The sequence below is a fragment of the Populus alba genome, chromosome 8 (genome assembly GCF_005239225.2).
Source record: "Populus alba chromosome 8, ASM523922v2, whole genome shotgun sequence".
NCBI classification, from domain to species: Eukaryota; Viridiplantae; Streptophyta; class Magnoliopsida; order Malpighiales; family Salicaceae; genus Populus; species Populus alba.
Window position 1 is genome coordinate 9,657,951 of NC_133291.1, and position 22,771 is coordinate 9,680,721.

Sequence of the window (22,771 nt, forward strand, 5' to 3'; positions counted from 1 at the left end):
TAACTTCTTTTATGCTTCTCTGGTCTGTGATGAAGATGGCGATCCATTTTACTTTTTATGTTTAGTTTTTTTTGTGTCCTTTTGTTGTTTGTGTTGATGATTAGTGTCAAGTTTTCATCAGCTATCTTAAGTGAATTATGTCATGTAAACTTGTACTGCTCCGCTTCACAGGATTTGCATGGCAGCTGCTCGCACCTTTGTACTGTTTAGATAAAAATTCCACATAGTTGCTAGCTTGAGCAGGATTTGAAATTTGATGTTTAGTCGCATTAGAAGCACCTTCTCTATTAATCATAGAAATCTTTTGTGTTGCCGGTAGAATGATAAGAAGAACTTCGTATCTTTTCGCGCACATGAAGCCTTCATCATATTGGAATGAGTTACATAATTGCTCAATGTTGGGTCCCAAACTGGTTTAACTCCATTCAACTTTTGTGCACCTGACACACCAAGCATTCCATCTTATCGTATCACTTCGTTTGTTGGTGAATCGAAATGTTTGGGTCATCATGATGTTGAGGGGCACTATCTTTGATTTTCCCATCCCTACAAAATTCATTTGGAGGCTTGAGGGCCTTTAATGGGAAAATCTCTCAAGTACTTTTCTTCGGCTTTCTGAAAAAAGTCGTATCATAAAGGCAAGGCCAAAGCCCTACCGCATATACCAGATACTGACCAATCTGTCTCATGACGTTATTATTTTCCGCGACTCAACCTCATTTTTCAAAAACACTACACAACCTATTAATAGGTAATGGATATATAGGACTCGCTTGGCCCTGTTATGCTCATAAATTAAGCAGTTTTTGGTCAACTTTTAAAACAAGTCTTTGGAAACTTCTCTGCCAGTAGTATGTTCCAAAAGTAAAGAGTGCAAATTGCTGTCTTGCAGGTTCTTTTTCCCAATAAAGGGGGGATCCCTTTCGCTGCCATAATGCATTCATACAAGAAGCCGCTTGCCATTTGCTTCCGACACGGAATTAATATGTGCATGAAAGAGAAATGTCAGTCCAACGGTAAGAGAAACACAACTACATGTCCAAAGGCTCCAGTGCTTCTTCTTTTTTCCCTTTTATTCAGTGTATGTATTGAGCAAGTCTTCACAAGCCTCTAGCTCTCAGATTCAGCTTCTTTTCTCTCTATCATTTTGATGAAATTGCTAACTATTATCTTGCCTTCAGATGTTATTATGCTTTCTGGATGGAACTGCACCCCCTGCAAAAATTTCAATCACCTTATCAAGATACATCTGATCACATGTAAGAGCGATGTAAATAACTTATCAATCACCAATTCCAGGGACAAACACATTCTAGAAATATTCCATCACATGCATGCATGTACATAAATACATTGATACATGCATATTCTTGAACGTCAGCATGTTCTGCATGTGGTTGAGTATGCACGGATTTTGATATTTATATAAAACTGGAAGGTACACCTCTATATTTCACCATAATTTGGTTTTAACAACCATGGTAGACACCATGGTACATAGGACCCCAGCAACAGCGATTTCAGTATACTCATGACATAATAAGCAATGCACTAATCAAAGAATACAAAGTTTACATATAAGCAAGTAGAGCGAGTTGGGGAAGAAACATCAGCAATATGTTGAAAAATGATCAAGGAATGCTGAGCACATGAATGTTTCTGGACATTGCAGAAACTAACATGAGCTAATTGATAATGATCTATCAACTAGGGAACATACCCACTTAGCCCCAACAGTATCTAAGATCAACATCATGTTATTCTCATGCAAAAACTTTCATTAATTGCCCGTTGCAATTTCAGCTGAAGCCATTGTGTCAGTGAGGGAAGGTTATTGGATAATGACCTGGATCAAACTAGTCTTATTACTGCATGCAGCATTAAAGTCAAAACATCAAAAGGATGTCCTGGAAGAATGTAACTTGAAATTTGAAGCGCTTGGATGCATAAGGGATTTTGTGCTATGTACATCATGTAGAAGGACAACTGCCATCATGATTTTTTTTTCCTTTTTTATCATCTGTTGAGCTGGATCTTTAAATAACTCAATCTCTCTGTTTATTTAGTTGAGTGGTTTCAAAAAGTTGTGATAATAACTTTATGACCTCTAATTTTCCTCGATGAATAGACAGAGAGATAAAAGACAGCTTAGGTGGACTTGGGGTAAAAACTTCCATAACCTGCATTCAAGCATTAGACTGTGTTTCATTCATTTATTAATGCATGCTTCTGGGGCTATGAAACACATACTGTGGTAAAAGAGATGAGACATAAAAGGTATATAGCTCTTTATTTGTTTGCATTCCTTACTCTGTAAGGATTGTAGTAAAAGAATAACCAAACTATGTATCTGCATTCTACAGATATGATCTGGGAATCAGAATACTATTGCCTATAAGTCTTAGAAGAGAAGACACGTGTCCCAGTTAACAATGTGCTACCTTAATGACCATTTCACTAATGAATGAACCACTCTGGCTTTCTGCTCAATAGCAATGCTATGAGTGATTATAATCATATAGCTTGATAGACTAAAGATTAACAAGAGTCATTTCTAAAATGACAGTAAACCAGTAATTTCCAAGTAACTTGCTCCATTTTTCTTAGCCCAGTTGATCATACACCTTCATGTGGGTAATATCAAGGAATTACTTGACCATGATTTTTTTCTCTCCAGTTTCCTGAGAAAATTTGAGAGTTTAAAGGAAAAGTACATTATCATGTTAAAGGAAGAGCTCTTGCTATGAAGAAAGTCCATTATTTCATGTTAGAGAATAATTTTTTGCCCTTATCAGTACTAAACTTCTCCATAAAGAAAGAAGCGGGAGAGGAAAAATATTATTAGAATTATTCATTCTACATATTCTGTTTTTATGCAGATGAAGCCACAAGTCTATATGCAAGACTTTCAAGTGCAGAAGACAGATTGCAGAAAAAATTGTTGCTGCTCTCAAATCAAAACAAGCAAATATGGATGCCTCATCTAGTAGCTCAGGCCTGTCAGGCAATTGTACGAAAGGGCAATTTCCTAACAAGTGGATAACAATTGGATATCTTACCTGAAGATGCTTATATTTTCTATGGCGAGCAGCCATTATGAGACCATCCTCAGTCCATGCTGTGACCTCTAATTCTTCACTAGGGAAACTTTCTTTTTCAATCACAAGGCTATGGTATCTTCCAGCAGTGAAAGGACTGCGAAAGGTTAAAGATATTGAGACAAACCATTATCGTATATGGACAAGATTAAGATGCAATTTAATAGGAAGAAACTTAAGGCAAATCATGGCAAGTTAAATTAATAGAATTTTAATGCTTTACTAATTTGTTCTCCCTTGGAATTTGTGTTTAGTGAAAAAGCTATTCAAGAGGAAATTCTGGTAGAACATAGCAATTTAGCGAGCCAACTAGTTCCTGGATGCTATTTTCAGCAAAAATAGAGGAAAGCTCATGGAAAATAATAATTTGATAAATTTATAAGAAAACACAGCATATCTTAATGATAAAAATGACCGTTGAAAACAAAGCATGTCTTAATGATAAAAATGACCGTTGACATGCAAAGACCAAGGAAAATTCAGAAAAAGAACCAGTCTAAAAGGAATGGTCAGGTTTAAGAGAATCATTTCTGACAACAAAGATAACCCTCTAGCAATGTCATAGTTGATCAACTGTACAAAATAAAAAGCACCGCTTGTTTGTTGCCATAAGAGCAGGATTCTACTCAACCAACTTCTTAACAAGGAATGTGTATCTTTGACCTTGTATATATACCATTACCTTCCCTCTAAATGACTAGCCCAGCGGCGTTGAAAACTTGTTCAACATGTTTTGCTCCTCCAATTACCGCTAAAATGCTAACATACACCAGCAAGTTGAGGTAAGGAAAAGACAAAGCTTGACCAACTGCTGAATAGTTCCCCGCTCTACAGCCTTGCTATTTTATTTGAAAATAAGAGTTGCATCTGTCTAGTATTTGCCAACTTGCGTCTAGGTAAAATCAGATTATATCATATGTAAAAGTAAATCTACACTAGATTTTAAGTTGTGGTAACTCTTGAGGACAAACCCACATCACGTGATCATGGCCTTCACCTATTTTCTGTAATGGCACTTTCCAGTAACTTCAATCATTTTATCACTGTTCAAGTGTGAGTAATGTCTTATGGTCATTAGCAAAATGTTGTATCCATGGTTATGTCTTGAAGCTTAAAGAAAGCCAGCCATTTTTTGTCATTTTTTAGAACACTTTTTTAAAAAAAAAAGTTTCATGTCTGTATTTCATTGACCCTGGTAACCTAACAAACATGTGATTACAATCTTTAACCATTATAATCTGCAAATTTTTCATATAATTTGGAATTATGCATCAGTTGTCAATTTATAGTTTACATAATAAGGCTGTAATTCACATGATAGATGACTAAGTTAAGCAATTCTTTCAAACTTATATTAGGAATTTAATAATTGCATGTAACTAGCCAGAGAAGGCCAGCAACAGCAGGGGGGGGGTGTTTAATATAAATAATGACAGATCAATTGATCAAACATTACTTACTTTGACAACCCAGAAAACAAGCCATCTTCTCCCTTCTCATCATAATACACAGGAGAACCTTTCCCATGCACGACACCATAAGGTGAGCGCACAACTTTTCCTGAAACACAACAGTGTACCATCTAATATGTAAAGAAAACACAATCAGTAAAACTGCTACGTGTTAAAAATAAAATACCTTGATCATTGTTCAAGTTCCTTAATGATTCTCAGAAAAGCAAATATCAGACAACCAGATAAACAGATGAAACATACAGATGTCAATAAAGATTTAAAATGTCACCTCCAAAAGCCTCTCCAATGCACTGCAACCCCATGCACACACCAAACAAAGGGACGGTAGGTCCAAGCTCTAAAACTGTCTGCAATGATATTCCAGAATCTTGGGGCGTTCCTATAAAAGGAAATGCCAAGCATAAATATAGTTTTCATCTTTTTTTGTTCTGGTCTCACCTCACTTTGATTCTGCATAGTAAAGATAACGCAATTAGCAAAAACTAACCTGGGCCTGGGGATATGAGCACGCCTCTTGGCTTTTTCCTATTAAAATAAGAGAAAAGGTAACATGTGCAATTAGCAAGCACAACAAACAACTCATGTATGATCCAGTGTTGTACATAGGATTTAACACCTAGAACTCTATCATACTACATGCATGGATTAACAAATGCCAGGTAACTGCATAACATATAAATTCTCACCTTTTCAAATCCTCCACAGTTAACTCGTCATTCCGATACACCTCAAAGTGGCAGCCCAACTCTCCCATGTACTTCAGAAACACAAGGTAACAGAGTTACAGGTTTTGATTTATATGTCAAAACTACAAATTGGAGATATGTATAGATACATACATGTACACACACGAGTATGTTTGTATATGTGTATGTGTATAGAGGGGGGGGGCAGTTTACAAAAATAATTATAATTTTAATTACGATTGAAACTTATTATAGCCTTTCTTTGTCACATCACAGAAATTACTATCTTTCTTTTTATCCTAAGGCGACACTAGCTAAGTCCTCGAAGTACAGGATTTCATCACTGGTATCATTCTCAGTTGGTGACAATAGTTAGGTCATTTGAAGAAAATGTTCAAATTAAGAAAAGTTCACTGCTGCAGTCGAGAGCAGTCATATCAGTTAAACAAACAAGGAATGCGTTGCAACACTCGCACGTGTAGTTTTGGTTTCTGTAAATGATGAGAACCATATCACACTCACACACAATTACTTTCCATTTACATTATGCATTTTCTCAGCAACCAAACAGGCGGTAGAATTCAAGATCTCATCCCATCACAAAATCTTTAAAACAGAACCTAGAAAAAAAGATTAACACCAAACAAAGAAGAAAAGTCGAGATTCTCAAATACCATGTGATTAAACTAAGATGAGAAAGCACTAACCTGACACAGATTATAAGTGAAACTGTCATAATTGTCAATGACAATTATGGGATTCTTGATTCCCTTGCCACTAGAAACAGCAGCCCTGGAATTCATTTCTGCAGCTGCCATCGAACATTTTACTACAAGCCCTTTTTGGCTCTTTGCCCCAAAACTCACTCCTGTAGCGTTAAAAAATAATTAAAAAAAAAACCTGCATGTAAATTTTATGCACAGAGAGATTAATAAAAACAAGAAACAGAGACACAGAATTTAAAATGTTACTTGATGGTGTAGAGAAGAGATTTAAAGAAAAGGTTAGCTGGGTTTTGAGAGCAAGAGAGGGCTTTGTTTGATTGAAAGCTGCTTGAGATACCATACTTGCTGTAGCAGCGGTCATTTTACTCGAGAGATGCAAGAGAAGGGAGAGAGAACAGTGATAAGAGAGAGGAGAGATGCGTTTGATTCTCGGCGCTGGTGCTTCTTTGGACAATGTCACACGGCAAGCTAATAAAACAGAGACACGTCGGCATGTCTTTGCCAAACAAGCATTCCAAAAATGTAATAAAAATAAAAATGATCTATTAATCTGTCCTCAAGGGTAAATCGTCAGTAAATTCGTACTTACCTTTATAAGCCTCTTACTAATTAATTAATGAAAAGTTTGTTTGTTTTTATATTTTAAAAGTATTTTTTAAAATAATTAAAAAATATTATGCTTTTTATTTATTTTTGAATTATTTTAATATAGTGATATTAATAATAAATTTTAAAAAATAAAAAATATATTATTTAAATTTGTTTCTAAATAAAAAACCATTTTAAAAAATAATAACTATTAAAATACCAAAACTCTAAGATTCGTATGACTAGAGTATTCCTTCGAAGTCTTTATTCACTTGCAATTTAATTTTTATCCGTGACGTTAAGTAAATCTGACCTTTTCATGTATCACTGCTGCTGCTAACTGCTTCGTTTGTGTGTGTATAAGAAATCAAATTTATTTTCTTGTTTTAAATTATTTAAATATGTTAATATTAAAAATAAAATAAAATACTATTTTAATATATTTTAAATAAAAAATATTTTAAAAAATAATTATTATCACCGTACCAGTGAAGCTCGAGGATTATGCAACCAAGCAAAGAAGTGAAACCCGAACCGGAGAATGATGACGACCCGAACCGCCCCCTGCTCTCCTTTGTAATTGTTTCGCATATCCACGGGAGAAGACTCCCTTTATTTCCTTCAACAATCGAAGATCTTCACTGTTCACTCGCATCTCATCAAACATAATCTCACCGCCCATCCTTTCTCCTAGCCGTTCAATTAATCAAACCCCACACGTCATCAATTAAGAAATTGATCTTCTAGACTCGTGGCTGGATGGTGTGATGTGAACATTACTTTAAATACTATAAACAACGTACATGATTTCAAAATAATTTGTTTTATATATATATTTAGTAGCATGCTAGTCCTTCTATTATTTAGTTATCGCAGAATGTTCTTAAGGGTGGACTTGCAAAATCAATAAATCGACCGTTAAATATAAATATGGTTTTAAGCACCGGTGAAAAATGATTCTCCTATCCTCGTGAAATGATTGCTTTCAGTGGAAGAGCATGCTTTCTTTTGATTGTCATTTTATCTTTGACTTTTACTTGAACAAGACGTCCATGTGACTCGGGTTCGTGGCAGTCAGTCGTGGTGTCATGGTGAAAAAAGGAAAAAGTTTCTCGCAATTTGAGAATGCTTGCAAACATGATTTAAATTATATTTTTTAAAATTTTAATTTATTTTTTTTATTAAATTTTTTTATATATTTTTAAATCGTTTTAATATATTAATTTTAAAAATAAATTTTAAAAAATAAAAATATATATTATTTTAATAAATTTTTAAATAAAAAAATATTTTAAACAGCAGTTGTTGTTGTTATCACGATTCTAATTCTAAGCAATTAAGTAATTAAAAAATTTGGCTACAAAGGAGAGTGTTTTAAGAATAAAAATCACTAAAACGGTGATGGATCTGTACTTCATTAATGCTTAACGATGAAGGGATGGAGTCACAAATTCATTAAAAAAACATAAAGATTCAATAAATAATATTTGAAAGTATAGGGACTAATTAATTAGCTTTGTTAAGGTGTAAGGACTGCGTTTTATTTAACTCCCACTGTCCCACAGACCATTCGATGACAGATCCTGTCTCTATATTTGCACGCGAATCACGTAATTCGTTTTCAAATGCCAGGGTCGTTTTTGTCTTTTTCTTAAAAACACGTGTTTTTTTTCTGGACAGATGAATGCATTGAACTTTGAAGCATATTTGGTCACGTCATTGTATTGGAAAAAATTTCAACAATGCAATTCAATCATGTAAGATGACAGCTAATTTTAAAAAATCAGTGGTTAGTTTTTGTGAAAATATTGTTTTGAAACATTGAAGAAATAAAAGAATTCAACCGTGTTTTAAAAAGTCAAAGAAATAAATAAATCTCTACGACTAAAATGTTTTGCAAATCCATGTGGAAAAAAAAATAATTCTTATAGAAAAAATAGTTTTTTTATAACTTAACCGATTATTTAAAAAAAAAAACTATCAAGAGATTAAAAACGAAAAGTTTAACTTTTTAAAATAAAACAAATTCAAAATGTTCAAACAAATTAAATTTTAAAATGCTCGGTTGTTGTGGAGGCCTTAAGAAATAAAAAAGTTTATAGATTTTTATGCTCTTGATATTTTACAAAGTCTTTAGAAAATAATAGAATTAATCTTTATATGAGAAAATGAAAATGTTTAAAGAAATGAAAAATTAAAAATACGTGGCCTTGATTTTTTCAAGATTATGATCGGAACCATACATATCAAACACGTGTCAAAGTTCCTATATTCGAGAAACAAAAATCATAATTTCTCATTTTAAGCGATAGAACGGTGATTTAATATTAAAAAAAGGTTTTTTTAGAACCTTAGAATAGTACCCGGTGTTTAGAGCCGAAAAATATCAAAATAGGTTTTAAACCATGATAGCAGGCGATGCTTCACGTGTTATTTTTTGTAATCAGGCAACCTTGCATGTGAGCTTTTTATTTTTTTTTCATTTAATTTTTTCCACCTTTATTTCTTTTCACTACTGTTTTTTTTTTCCTCAAATATTATCATTCAACCTTTTATTATTTTAAATTGACGTGTACAATTTGTTTTATTTTCATATATATATATATATATATATATATATATAGATTTATCATGGTTTCAAATAACTATTTTTCATATTTAGATGATACCTAATTTTACAAATATTTATCTTTTATGATTTTATTAAATAAGAAATGATTTAACAAAAAACAAAGATTGGGTAGATCACTTGACTCGTGTGTTATATAGTTAAATAAAAATTAGTCTAAAAAAATACAACGAAATTCATGAACTAGATTCCAATTTTGATAGGTTAAACTATAAAACTCAAATCAATCTAACATGTTATTTTCTTAACATTACAAAAAAATGTTATATTTGAATTTTGGATTTTAGATTTTTCTAGTAAACTTTTTTTTGGTTGTGGGTGGATTTTTTTTTTATAAAAAAAATCATGGGTTACACCACAAAATACAGTCAAATCAATATATGATTTTTTATTATTATTATTATGAATATTTATAACACAAATTATCTGAGTCTTAACAAAAACTCAAGAAAATTGAAGACACGAGGTAGGATCTATTAAACTTAGGTCATGCAAATGACCCATTACCACTAGGTCTTGGTGCATGATCAATGCGATTTGGGTTATGATAAAGGCCCATTACCTTCAGGTCATAACGCAAGTGCATAGGTAGCCCAGGCCCAACGCCACGTGGTGCTTTAGCGCAAGGTCAGGCAACCCAAACGCCATAAAATATTATTACTTTTATTATAATTGAAGGTATTCATATTAAAAATATTATTATTTGTGATATAAATATTAATATTTCTATATCAAAAATATTATTATTTATAGTGTGAATATTGTTATTTATGGTGCAAATATTTTTATTTTTATCATAATTAAAATTATTAATATTTATTTTTATCGTAGTTCAAAATATTAATATAAAAAATATTATTATTTTTATTATCACTAAAAGCATTACTACCAGAAATAGTATTATTTATGGTATAATTATTATTTTTTATTGTTATAATTGAAAATATTAATATTAAAAATAGTATTATCTCGGTTCTCAATATTATGATTTTTATTATAGTTCCAAGTATTAATATCAACAATGCTATTATTTAGGGTATAAATATTATAATTTTTATTAGAATTGAACAAATAATATTCATAACATAAATTATAATATGTTTCATATTAATACTTCCAACTATAATAAGAATAATAATATTTACAAGGGGAATAATTATATTTAAAAACTCAATAGGCTTGGGTCCTAACGCGAGACTCATTAGCCCTAAGAGCACTGCAAGCCAGCTCAAGTGCTAGGTGTCCCCACGTGAGGTGCGAGCTTGGCTCCCGCTTAGTGCGAGGGCAAGCCATCCCCAACACCACGTGGCGTGTGGGTTTGACCTAGTGCAATGGGTAGGGCAACCCAAGCGCCAGGTGTCCTCACATGGAAGTACAAGTTGGCTAACGCCCAATACAACCCCACCAAAACTTGAGTTGATCATTTTCTCTCTGTCCATCCCTTCAATAGTGGATGCATCATAATGAAAAACAAACCCTATCCTTTCACGCTACCCTTGCAACTCTTTATGGCAAGGGTTGAGCTGCTATTATACTGTTACAATCCATAGTGCTTTGGATCTAGATAAACAGTAAAAAAAAACATTGAACCCTTTTAATATATTGTATAATTCCTCTGCTTAATGCAAATTAGGCGACGGTGATCCTAACTCCATAACATGAACACAAATAAAAAGGTGAAATCAATTAAATACATTTGAGATTTACTGCCTTTAATCACAGTAATCACTCTTTTATTAATTCCTAAAATTATTTACAATGGCTTGATTTTTTTTTTATAATATAAATATTCGGATTAGCTTATATGTATCTTTATTAATTTTACAAGCTCTAAAGTTAATGACCATATAAGTCTCTAGTGATCTTAAGTTTGTAAGATTCAAACTTGTAATTTTTAAAAAGTAAATATAAAAAATAACTGGTTTAATGTTACAGTAATTTACTATAAAAGAGGTTTGGCACCTAAACCCTAGGAGTTTAATGAACTCGGGTCCAAAATGACCAAAATACGCAAATTCTAAGAATATTCTAATCGGGGTCCCGTCCACACCCGCACCACAACTGAGTTTACTCCGAAGACAGTTGAGTTTACCCAAGCTACTTGCTTAAAAGTATAACATAAAAAAGTGAAAATGGGAACTACTTGCTTTGCATTTCTTCTCTTTAGCCACCATCTAGGACCCTTGATAGAAATAAAGATTTCCTGGACACAGTGATGATGCGTTCTCTATAAGCCATTTCCTTCCCCTTAGCCCACAACTCTTACTCCAAAAACCCTAGATCTTACTCTCCAAAACACCTTTTCTCTTATTATCACTCCACTACCTTTCAACACTTTTTTTTTATCTACTTTCTTACTTACATATATAAATATATTTTTGTCAGATCTGAGCATTCCTTTTTAGCTAGAAATTCCTCTCCTGAAACTTATGACCTTGCTTAGCTTGTCTAATTCTGATATTTAGTGCTATTAATTATTGAATCTTGTAAGATTCAGTGCTTAATTTCACTTGATCTGCTTAAAATGGTATCAGATTATGAAATTCACGGGTATTAAGATTAATTAATTAACTAATTAATTAACTATAGTTGATTTAGATCTAGGATTTATTAGTGCCATGTTTTATATGTGATACTTTTAGGACTTTTTTAGTGATTATATTATCAAAATGGCAATGCCACCAGGAAATGTGGTCATACCGGACAAAGTTCAGTTTCCTGCTGGTGCTGTCGGTGGCGGAGGTGGTGGAAATGAGATCCACCAGCACCAACTCCAAAGGCACCAGTGGTTCCCTGTCGACGAGCGCGACGGGTTTATCTCGTGGCTGAGGGGGGAATTCGCTGCTGCCAATGCGATTATTGATTCTCTCTGCCACCACCTGCGTGCCGTCGGGGAAGCTGGTGAGTATGATTTAGTTGTAGGGTGTATACAGCAGAGGAGGAGTAATTGGAATCATGTGCTGCATATGCAGCAGTACTTTTCGGTGGGGGAGGTTATTGTTGCATTGCAACAAGTTGTATTGAGGAGACAGCAGCAGCAGCAGCAGAATCACCATCATCAGCAGAGGTTTTATTACGATCACGGTAAAGTTGGGGGAAGGGATTTTAAAAGATCTTCGAGTGCCGGGTTTAATAGAGGACACAGGGGTGGTGGTGGTGGTGGTGGTGATGCAGTGAAAGAAGGGGTTAATTCTAGTGTAGAGAATCATAGTTTTAATGGAAATTCTTCGGAGAATATTAGGAGTGAGAAATTTGAGGAGGTAAAATCCGGTGGTGATGGTGGGAAATCTGACGATAAGAAAGGTGATATTTGAGTTTTAACTTTGATTATGGATTGCTGAATGCTTGTTCGTTGATTATTTGTCATGGTGGTAATTAGTGTATTTTAACTTAATTGTAATTGCTTTTTAACAAGATTTGTCTTCTTTATCAATGCATGGTTTGCTATATGTGAATTTTTTGTCACCATAGATTTTTTTTTTAATTCGTGAGCTGGGATTTGTCAATCCCGAAGCTGATTAGGAAAGTCTTATTCCGGAAAAAAAGACTTGTATTCTCAAAAAATTATTTATGATCTTCGAGTTTGTAGAGTATAGGTTGGCAAGCTGAACAATTAATGATCATAGCAAATTGTCGTGGCAACGTTCTTTAAGTGTGGTTTTTAATGTGCTTTCTTCTACAGTTGTTTTTTGGGAGATGATAAATTGGTACCAAGTTTCCATTCCTTGTTTTATGTATGGCATGGAAGTTGTGCAAGAAAAAAATGTTGTTGGTATACAATCTTGACTGCTAAATATTTACATCTATCAAGTCAGATTTGGACAAGTTATATCTCTCCTACATCTTTTTGTAGATGTGCCATGTAATAATTTGATGGATGCTTATTGTTGTGATTACTTTCCGAATGTTGTTTGTTTTGCACAGCATGTGTAGGAAAAATGGAAAATCTTCTCTTCTGTAATTTGTTTTTAGCCTAAAATTGCTGATGCTTTTATTTCTGATATGTAAGCTTGGAGTTTCTTTTTGTATTTTGCTTCTACCAATATTTTCTATCCTCTTTCTCCTAATCTGCTGTGACATAGAAAGTTTTGGATTGTTAGTTGTTCTGTTTGACTCTCCTTAGGCTACATTCTCCTACATTATGAACACCACATTGAATGCACAAGTTTAAGAATACAAATATGTGCTCGTATTTGAAACAATGCCTTGTCCTAGAAACTACTCTGGGGAAACAATGATATTCATTTAATTTCTTTGTCATGTCAACAGATGCTACTGCAAAATCACATACAGATAACCACAAGAATAGTTCGGGGAATGCACAAGGAACCGTTTCTGGAAATTCAGAAGCTGTGGCTGTTGATGATTGGTCTAGCCCCAAAGGTTGGCAACGAGGAACATATTTTCAGTGTAGAGTCATTTGCAACTTTTTAAAGGAGCCTACTTAACATGCTATCTTGGAATACATGTCTTTTAATTGAAATTAATTTGTTGTACATGCTATCTTGGAATTCATATCTTCTAATTGAAATTAATTTGCCACACATGCTATCGTGGAATTCATATCTTTTAATTGAAATTAATTTGTTTTGAAACTGTTGCCTTGTGCCATGTTTCATCTTGTTATCTTGGCATGTTAATTCTGTTATTGAAAGATCTTGTGATTCTAACCAGAGAGTGATTCACATCCTAGCAACAATCAGAATGAGAAGCAGAATCTTGCTATCACTCCAAAAACATTTGTTGCCGAGGAGAAGATAGATGGACAGATGGTAACACTCTTACAAGCATCATTGCTATTGATATTCTCACCAAATTCACAGTTTGTTTTAGATAGCCATTTCAGTTTGTTTCTCCTACTTCTAATTTGTTTATCTTTTCTCTAGGTTAATGTGGTTGATGGACTGAAATTGTATGAAAACTTGCTTGATAGCTCGGAAGTTTCAAAGCTTGTTTCTTTGGTTAATGAGTTAAGAGCTACTGGGAGAAGAGGACAGTGTCAAGGTAAGTCATTAATGGAGCCTTATTCTTAAGAGAAGCTAGTAATATTCCGTTTCTTTTCACACTGCCGCTGCTTTCATGAAATGATTTTGTTTATTAATCTGGCTATTCCAGAATATGGAATCTACCTTTGAGATTCACATTTTATCAACAATATATAAAAACTATAGTTTCTGTAAATACTTATTGCAGTGTCCACAATTGATTAATTGTTTTATTTTGAATATACTTAATTGTACTCTTTAGGGGTTGACCAGCATTATTTTTTACTTGGGCCTGAGTTTGAGATTGGTCAAGCTTAGGTTATCATGGGGTAAGAGCCTCCTTGCTTGATGGCTCATTCATAGATGTGCCTCTTCTAGTTGATAGCCTATACAGTGTTATATTTGAGGTATGCATACCTGTCATGAAAATGCTTTCATATAATTTAACAGAATCTCAAAAAACATTTATCATAGTGAAAGTGTGTTAAAAGGATATATTAATTTTCGTAATCAGTACCCTTAAGGATTGGTGTGCTTGTCGACATCGGAATTTTGGGTGAGGTCAGGCTTTATTATTAGTACGTGTTATTGCTAGCTCAGCTAAAAAGTCCTGCCCTGCGGATACCATTCCAGTTGGCAGCCCCTTTTTTAAGACTACATAAATAATTTAAGATCCATCTTAAATCCAAGAACTATGTATATGAAACAAACAGTTGCAATGAAGAGGGTTAAAATATATTGGATGTTATGTATGCTTCAGTTATATTTGTGATGAAATTCCCAAATCCCATACCTTTTTTGTGAAAGAGAGATGACTTGGGTCCATTTGGGAAAAAAATGGAGAGGGTGCTGAGCTCACACTACTATGAACCAGATAGCATTACTTATTTGTACATGTATGTAAATATATGTACGTGTAAACCTGGTTGCTTTTTGCTACCCTAGATGGCCCATTCTTAGATATGCCTCTTCTAGTTGATAGCATGTACAGCGTTATGTTTGAGGTATGCATACCTTTCATGAAAATGCTTTTATATAATTTAACAGAACCTCAAAAAACATTTATCATAGTAAAAGTGTGTTAAAAGGATATATTAATTTTCTTAATCAGTACCCTTATGGATTGGTGTGCTTTGTTGACATCAGAATTTTGGGTGAGGTTAGGCTTTATTATCAGCATGTGTTATCCTATTACCATATCTAATTTACTGCTAACAACATGACATTGTCGCATTCTGGATTCTCTAATGTTATTTCAGTGCTCTAGCCAGTTGGCAATGTTTCAAGTGATGGTTTTGGCAATTTTGCAGCATGCATGTTGGACATAGTATTTTTTTTCTTCTAGTTTTGGTAATAGGATCCTGTTCATTTCTGAATTAGAGCGAAAATTTGTGAATAGAGTGCTTAAATGCTAATGTTTGGAAGCCAAACTAAATTTTCAGATGCAAGGTGTCTGATTAATCTCACTGCTAGATAAATACTCGCTCTTGTAACTATAGACAACCTTTGTAGCCATATGAAGCAATAAAAACTCTTTGGAATTGATATTTTTCTGTATAAACTTGCTAAGAATCGTCTATAAAGCTAATAATCTTAAGCTTCCTCTCCTAGTTTCCTTGGCCTGTTTCAGGATTCCCTCAATCTATTTTGCTGCTTAATTATCCCCATCTACTGCCTAGACATGAAATGGAGGATCCATATTTCCTTTCCTTTTGTTTTGTTCTAAAGCATAAGTTTCTATTCCCATCTGTACTCTTGTTATGAAATTTTCTGTGAAAAAAAAAACCCTAATCACAGTAGCATCCATATTATGGCAGTATTTCCTGCTTTGGTGGAGGTCTTCCTGTCTGTCACATGCATGCTGAAAGTAATTGCTTTTAGTGAAAATGTTGATCATGTGTAAGTTCTTTGTTCAAAAGCAGGTCAGACATATATCCTCTCCAAAAGGCCCATGAAGGGACATGGAAGGGAGATGATACAATTGGGTCTTCCCATTGCAGATGCACCCGCAGAAGATGAAAATGCAACTGGGACCTCCAAAGGCACGTCATATCTTATGTAGAACTTTTTGCATGTGTGCGTGTGTGGTTAAGATGTATGCAGAATCTTTTTTCTTTGTAATGCTAAAGAAACACTAGTTCATATACCCTTTATTGGATTTTGTTATGAATAAATTTTGCAGAACGGAGAGTAGAATCCATTCCTGCATTGCTGCAAGATGTAATCGAACATTTTGTTGCCATGCAAGTTATGACCATGAAGCCAGACTCTTGCATAATTGATATCTATAATGAGGTCAATACTTGTGGTATTATGTGTAATGATTTCAAATAACATTGATTATTTAAGCAAGCCTAATTGTTTGTGGAAATTTTTGTAGGGTGATCACTCCCAGCCTCACATGTGGCCTCCATGGTTTGGAAAGCCTGTTTCAGTTCTTTTCTTGACAGAATGTGAGCTGACTTTTGGGAAAGTAATTGATACCCTGCATCACGGGGATTATAAAGGGTCTCTCAAGCTTTCTGTTGCACCTGGGTAATCATTATTAACTCTTCATAGTTTCGTGTCGTCCATAATTCATCAAGATTATTATTTGTTTTTATGATTAGCTTTCAGGTAACTAGCATTGAAATTAGGTTCTGAAATGACATGGTTTGTATCCACTGTGATAAGTGTGAAGTTCTATTTTCATGAAAACTGTTCTTTTAATTAATTTCCTTTGTGATTTTCTGTGCTGAAATCAACAAAAAACTATACTTTTCATGGCATGTCTGGATTTTCTCTCTTCTGTGTTACTTCCACATGGCTGCAACTTCTCTTGCACCATGTCTAGAACATCTCAAACAGCTAAATTGCCTTCAAACTGCTCAACTTACTTTCCAACTGTAGGATAGAAGGGGTTAAACATGCCTAAGGTTCAATACACACCTGCCTCCATGCATTCAGTTTTTCCCTAGAGCCATGGTGAAACAGTTATATGATGAGATGTGATTAGCAATACATTTCCTTCCCTTGAATATAAATTCTTAACGTTTACTTTCATTATAATGAACTGCAATTTTGGTCTTAATTCCTGAAGCAATGTTTCTTACTACAAAAACAGATCCTTCCTTGTGATGCAAGGGAAGTCATCAGATTTGGCCAAGCATGCAATCCCCGTGATTAGAAAGCAACGGATGCTTGTTACCTTCACCAAGTCTCAACCAAAGAAACTTACATCTAATGATGGCCCGCGGCTTCCTTCACACACTGGAGCCCCATCTTCCCATTGGGGTCCACCACCAAGCAGATCCCCGAATCATCTTCGTCATCATGTGCCGAAGCATTACGCAGCAATTCCAACAACTGGTGTACTGTTGGTGCCGCCTATTCGGCCTCAAATTCCACCTCCAAATGGTGTACAGCCACTCTTCATGACCACCCCAGTTGCAGCGCCAATGCCATTCCCTGCACCAGTTCCCATCCCACCAGTTTCAACTGGATGGCCTACATCCTCTCCAAGGCATCCTTCGGCTCGCCTACCTGTCCCCATCCCCGGCACAGGTGTTTTCCTCCCTCCTCCAGGTTCCGGCAATGCATCATCTGCACTGCAGTTGTCTGCGATTGCGACTGAGATGAATTTTCCTACAGAGACAGACAAAGAAAAAGAAAATGGACCAGGGAAGTCCAATCAGGATACAAGTGGTTCTCCAAAAGAGAAATCTGCTGAAAAGACTCAAAGACAAGACTCCAATGGAGATGTGGATGGAATAGCTGTGAAAAAGGAAGAACAGCAACGTGTTAGCCATACAGTAGCTGGCCAGTCAGCTGGAGCCGTGTAGAGGGGGGGGGGGGGCGAGTATTTTGTCAAATGCTAGAGGGGTAGGCTCGCCTTGAAATGAGTTCAAAGCAAATGTAAAAAGAGCGCGGCAAAACATCAGAGACTTTGACATTTCATACTACTCGCGGTGACAAAGGGGAGGAGGAACAACTCTGTTCTCTTGGCAATCCCTTCTGTTCCCTGTTTCCTTTTTTGCTGTCTTACTATATGAACTCGATACACTAGGCAGAAACCTCATCTTAATTTAACACCCACATATATTCTTCAGAAAACTTGTTGAGCTAGTTCTGATGGGCATCCTCTTTCTAGGAAGCAACTTGTCGTTTGTGTGGCAGAGAGGTGGTTTGACATGGATGATTTGTGATTTCTGGTAACTCATGGTTGGAATTTAGCGTAGTCTGGGAGGGCCAAACTAGAATGATAAAAACTCCCAAGATAATCACAGAAATAAAATTGCTTGCTCATAGATAGATTTGCATGATCCCCCCAACAACATCACGTGATCCATCGTAATAGAATGGTTAGTGCATGTTTTATTACCCTTGATTTACGGGTTCCCGCATTTTTTAAGGTTCATCTCACTATGTTTGTGACGATATACTTCAAGTCAGTTGCGCTTCCCATTTGTTAGAATTCCCTCTTCTCTGTCTGTTGACCATTAGCCGAGTTCATGAATAATGTTCTGGAACAAATCGTGCCTGTTTTTAATTACACAATTGTCTGGAGTTTATCTGACCTGTGCCTAAATAGTGTGGTCTATGGACCCCACCTCCTTATTATTAAGAAGAAAATTTATAACTTGGGGACTGATTTGTAAAAGCCTATATAGATTGCGTGGTGATATGTAGTTACCCGAATATAAGCAATAAAAGAGGACGAAAGAGAGGGTGACGGAAACTGTCCGGAGGGCTTTGCTGCGGGCTAAAGGGCATCTCCAAAGTTAAAAAAAGTTAAATCGTTAATATAGTATTTTAAATAATGTAATTTTGTTTTTTATTTTATTATTTTAATAAAAAAAATAACATATTAAAGTTAAAAATAATAAATTATTTTGTATTTTATATTAAACAGGGAAAGAAAAAGGTTAAGTTTAAAATAGAAAAACAGGATGGCTTTCCTAAAAAAACACACGGTGAGTCTTCATTTTAATAAAATGGATTTTAGCATACATATGGCTATCATATTTCATTCTTAACAGTTAATTTTTTTGATCTGTGCATCCCATTGAATATGCTTCTAAGCAGGGAGATGGGAGCAGGGAGCCTGAAGCCGCCGCGTCTCATCCTTCACAATTTCCTCACCAGCGAAGAATGCAAGGTGGGTCACTGCTAATCCTTCCCACCCTCTAACGAATGCTATTGATTCATGAATTGGGTCTCCTTTATTTGTGTTTTTTAGGAATTGGAATTCATACACAAAAGCAGCAGCACAGTTGGGTACAGGCCCAACGTGTTCTCCACCACTCTTTCCCATCTCATAGCCACCAATTCTTCTCCCTTTCTCATCCCTTTTGTTCCCATCCGAGAGAGGCTGAAAGAAAAAGTTGAACACTTTTTTGGCTGCGAGTATGAGCTCTGCGTCGAATTCACTGGCTTAATTAGGTTAGTTTTTTTTTTCGTTTTTTTTTAATTCAGTTATATTGGACACTAGTGTTGCTTTTCCTTCTTTTAGTTTTTAATCCTCCACTTTTTGATATATTATATATTGGCAATCAAATTAGCTGGTGTAGAGGAGCTAGCATTGGATGGCACTGTGATGATAACAGGTCCTATCTCAAGCAACGGCACTTTACGGTATCTTATTTATTTCTATGTAATCTTTGCATTTTATTTGTTAAGTTAGCTGTGCTGACAATTCCTTTTTTCATGCTTTTGTTATATTTGTAATTTTTTTTTTATTGAAAAGGCAGTGTGTTATTTGAATAGCTATGGGAAGGATTTCAAAGGCGGACTTTTTCACTTCCAGGATGGGGAACCAGCTACTCTTGTTCCCATGGCCGGAGTAAGGGCTACTGCTGTGATGATGATCAATTGTTTTGTTTCTTGTCATTTTTGTTTCACTCATTTTTTTTTTGTTTTTATCAGGATGTTGCCATATATACAGCTGACAGTTGCAATATTCATGCTGTCGATGAGGTAAATCATTTTTTCTTTGATTCATGAGACGTGGATGATTATTCCATTTCCCTTCATCATCCCGGAGTTTATGCCCTTGGACAAATTTACTGCATTTTAAATTTGTTTCTGGAAGGAGTGTTATTTTTATCAACAAAAATACTATTTTAGCTTTTACTTGCTTCACTGGCTCTACAAGTTCTGTATCATTTTCCATTTTCTAGTTCACTAATTTTTTTTTAATGTTACTATGGTATTTGCAACTTAATCACCTTTAGTGTAGCTTTATCGTTCTGATTGATTTTTATCAGTGGTAGTTTCATTATTCTGGATGCATATAATGAAGTGATATTACATGCATGTTGTGGCTTATGCATGTGAGTTCTCTTTTCATTTTGGTTTTAGAATCAAGTGTTAGGCGGGTATTGCTATAGGGTTGCCAAAAAAAGAACCAAAAAAAAATTACAAAAAGTATCGATTGCTATTCACACAAATTGCAAACAAAAAATTATTGGTGATGTTGGTTCGAGACATAACTTATGAAGTAATTAAAAAAAGAGCTTAATATACAATGCTTTATGCATCTGGTCAACTGGTTATGAAATTCTGTTAGCTGCAACAAAAAGAAACTGAGTTCCTAGCTTGGGGATTTATTCTGATGACCAGGTTAGACTAAATGTACTCGATGATGAAGTGGACTTGCAGTGCCAGGACACTTTGTATTTCGTTAGTTTGTGCTAGGACTTGCTTTAATTGTTTCCTAAAACAATATGCATTTATTCTTTACAAATCTGTAATCTTTTCCTCTCCTACCAATTTATGCCAAGTAAAGTCCAAGCTATTTGCCTTCGGTTTCCTTTCACAGATAATTGAAGGAGAGAGACTTACGCTTACACTGTGGTTTAGCCGTGATAGTGCCCATGATGAGGATGCAAAACTCATTTCCCTTCTATCAAAAAACATGCCTGAATTGAAGCTACCTATGCTGGCATCCAGCAATATGTACTGGTTTTCTCTGGATCCAGCATCCCACCAACAGTTAGGATTTGATATATGCTTGGCAAGAATGCATGTGCTTGGGTTTGATATGTGTTCTTGTCAAGCAGAAGGCTTGTTTTCAGATTCCACAGAACTACTAATGGAGCCCCTGCAGTTAGCAAGGGGAAATGAGTTGTTTAAGCAGGAGTTTGTCAACATTTTGCATGCACTTCAGGTATTTTCACTGCTTCAGATGCTTAATAATCTCGATCAATATTCAGTGAGTTCACAAATGTAATCACTTGTTCGCTTCGCTTTGACACCATAGCTTGCTTCATATGAGTTTGGCCCAATTATCTTGCTGCAATCAATTTGGTTTACATGCTACTCAACACAGCATGAAATAGGGCTTTGGCCATTGTGTTTCGGTCCTTATCTAGAATCAGGGCATCAGGCTTGATGACTTTTACCTTCAGGGAAAATATAAGTACTAGAATCAGGCAACCCATACAGAATTAGGTGTTGATATCACTAGGAAAATTGTTAATGTAGCAAGTCTAAAGGTCACATGCATCTTGGACGGTCTGATATGCCTGCTACTCCACCTCTGTCCATGGAGCCAAAATGCCTAATCTGACACGTCAAAATATTTGTGACAGAATTTGTTTAGCTTATTGATTCAGGAGTGTCTTTTGCTGTGGCATGATACAAGAGCTCTAGAGTGCATTGCCATTGAAATTCCTCTGAAGAATGTGCTTACATTATGGCTGATGTTGATAATTTCATGCAGCCACTACCTAACATCTCACCATTTCCCATCTGCAACGCTGCTTTTCTAGAGTGCTCTTGACTGACCAAAAGTTTAACCCTACTTGTTTAGGAAAAGAGATTTTCATAAATCTCATCAATCACCTGATTTAATTAGTAACTCTTATTAGGCGGTACAATTTCACCATTGGAAAGCTTCAGACCTGCCAGATGCTCAATCTGAAGTAGAACCTGGGGATGTGGACCATGTGGTACGATTATCAAAATCACAGCAGGAAGTGGTTAAAAGCCTCAGATCTCAGCTCTTGAAGGATCATCAATTGGTTGAAATGATATTCAGTTGCGCCATTTGCAGCAGGAATCAGCAAAACTTTGACTGGGAAAGATTTTCAGCTGCAATTGTTGGCTTGGAAGACTATACCTCTAAATTACATAAAGAATTACTAATGAGCTTACCATACTGGAGAACTCACGGAATTATATACAGTGTCCCCCCCGAATGTTCTTAGAGTCTTTAACGGGTTGTAGCATTTTCATGTTAGCTATGCTACATTGTTTTGTTTTTATTCTATCTACAGCAACTTTAATCTTCTACCCCCGCAGAGCTTTTGCTCTCCATTTTAAACAATTTTAGTATCTTCGAATTAGATGCATCGCCTGGGGAACCATATGACAATGTGCTTCTGAACCCAAAAATCAGTAGCTAACGATAGGCTGGCTGAGCTGGGCCATTTGGATAATGATGATTTTTATGTCAATTACTAGTTACCGTATTATGTGGAGATGCAGTTGCAACTTCGGCCCTTGCACTCCATTCTTGCCAGGGAATGCTCCGACCAAACCAAGTCCATCTTTTTGTTACTTGCATGTAATGGATCCCAAGTCAATCCTGGCATTTTCACCAT

General features: G+C 35.2%; 3 protein-coding genes across 4 annotated transcripts; 2 read left to right on the top strand and 1 right to left on the bottom strand.

Moving 5' to 3' along the window:
* Positions 1–744: 744 nt before the first annotated feature.
* On the bottom strand, positions 745–6,437 carry LOC118054543 (anthranilate synthase beta subunit 2, chloroplastic). The gene is made up of 8 exons (XM_035066186.2): positions 6,231–6,437; positions 5,967–6,127; positions 5,260–5,330; positions 5,061–5,098; positions 4,842–4,952; positions 4,559–4,658; positions 3,060–3,195; positions 745–1,215 (listed from the first exon to the last, which is right to left on the bottom strand). The coding sequence occupies exons 1-8, from the start codon at positions 6,343–6,345 to the stop codon at positions 1,111–1,113; spliced, it is 837 nt and encodes a 278-aa protein (XP_034922077.1). The 5' UTR covers positions 6,346–6,437; the 3' UTR covers positions 745–1,110.
* Positions 6,438–11,321: 4,884 nt separating this feature from the next.
* On the top strand, positions 11,322–18,278 carry LOC118054553 (RNA demethylase ALKBH10B). Of its 2 annotated transcripts, none has more exons than XM_035066200.2 (8): positions 11,322–12,504; positions 13,471–13,584; positions 13,876–13,973; positions 14,088–14,205; positions 16,106–16,228; positions 16,369–16,481; positions 16,567–16,721; positions 17,290–18,278. In XM_035066200.2, exons 1-8 carry the CDS (start codon positions 11,871–11,873, stop codon positions 18,005–18,007), a joined length of 2,073 nt encoding a protein of 690 aa, XP_034922091.1. In that variant the 5' UTR covers positions 11,322–11,870; the 3' UTR covers positions 18,008–18,278. The 2 variants fall into 2 exon arrangements, with proteins under 2 accessions (XP_034922091.1, XP_034922100.1); XM_035066209.2 differs by having other exon boundaries at positions 11,323–12,504; positions 16,109–16,228.
* Positions 18,279–19,134: 856 nt separating this feature from the next.
* Positions 19,135–22,460, top strand: LOC118054579 (uncharacterized). The gene is made up of 7 exons (XM_035066218.2): positions 19,135–19,323; positions 19,405–19,607; positions 19,727–19,799; positions 19,912–20,007; positions 20,091–20,141; positions 20,986–21,333; positions 22,037–22,460. The coding sequence occupies exons 1-7, from the start codon at positions 19,237–19,239 to the stop codon at positions 22,373–22,375; spliced, it is 1,197 nt and encodes a 398-aa protein (XP_034922109.1). The 5' UTR covers positions 19,135–19,236; the 3' UTR covers positions 22,376–22,460.
* The last annotated feature ends 311 nt before the right edge of the window (positions 22,461–22,771 follow it).

What these genes read in the sequence shown, in the direction of transcription:
- LOC118054543 (XM_035066186.2), bottom strand. Translation starts at nt 6,345, where the DNA reads ATGACCGCTGCTACAGCAAGTATGGTATCTCAAGCAGCTTTCAATCAA. An exon ending in TCTCTTCTCTACACCATCAA is followed by an intron (nt 6,128 to 6,230) that starts GTAACATTTTAA and finishes TTAACGCTACAG; the next exon opens with GAGTGAGTTTTGGGGCAAAG. An exon ending in TCACTTATAATCTGTGTCAG is followed by an intron (nt 5,331 to 5,966) that starts GTTAGTGCTTTC and finishes GTGTTTCTGAAG; the next exon opens with TACATGGGAGAGTTGGGCTG.
- LOC118054553 (XM_035066200.2), top strand. Translation starts at nt 11,871, where the DNA reads ATGGCAATGCCACCAGGAAATGTGGTCATACCGGACAAAGTTCAGTTT. An exon ending in GAAATCTGACGATAAGAAAG is followed by an intron (nt 12,505 to 13,470) that starts GTGATATTTGAG and finishes TCATGTCAACAG; the next exon opens with ATGCTACTGCAAAATCACAT. An exon ending in TAATTGATATCTATAATGAG is followed by an intron (nt 16,482 to 16,566) that starts GTCAATACTTGT and finishes AAATTTTTGTAG; the next exon opens with GGTGATCACTCCCAGCCTCA.
- LOC118054579 (XM_035066218.2), top strand. Translation starts at nt 19,237, where the DNA reads ATGCTTCTAAGCAGGGAGATGGGAGCAGGGAGCCTGAAGCCGCCGCGT. An exon ending in TCAAGCAACGGCACTTTACG is followed by an intron (nt 19,800 to 19,911) that starts GTATCTTATTTA and finishes TTTATTGAAAAG; the next exon opens with GCAGTGTGTTATTTGAATAG. An exon ending in ATATTCATGCTGTCGATGAG is followed by an intron (nt 20,142 to 20,985) that starts GTAAATCATTTT and finishes TTCCTTTCACAG; the next exon opens with ATAATTGAAGGAGAGAGACT.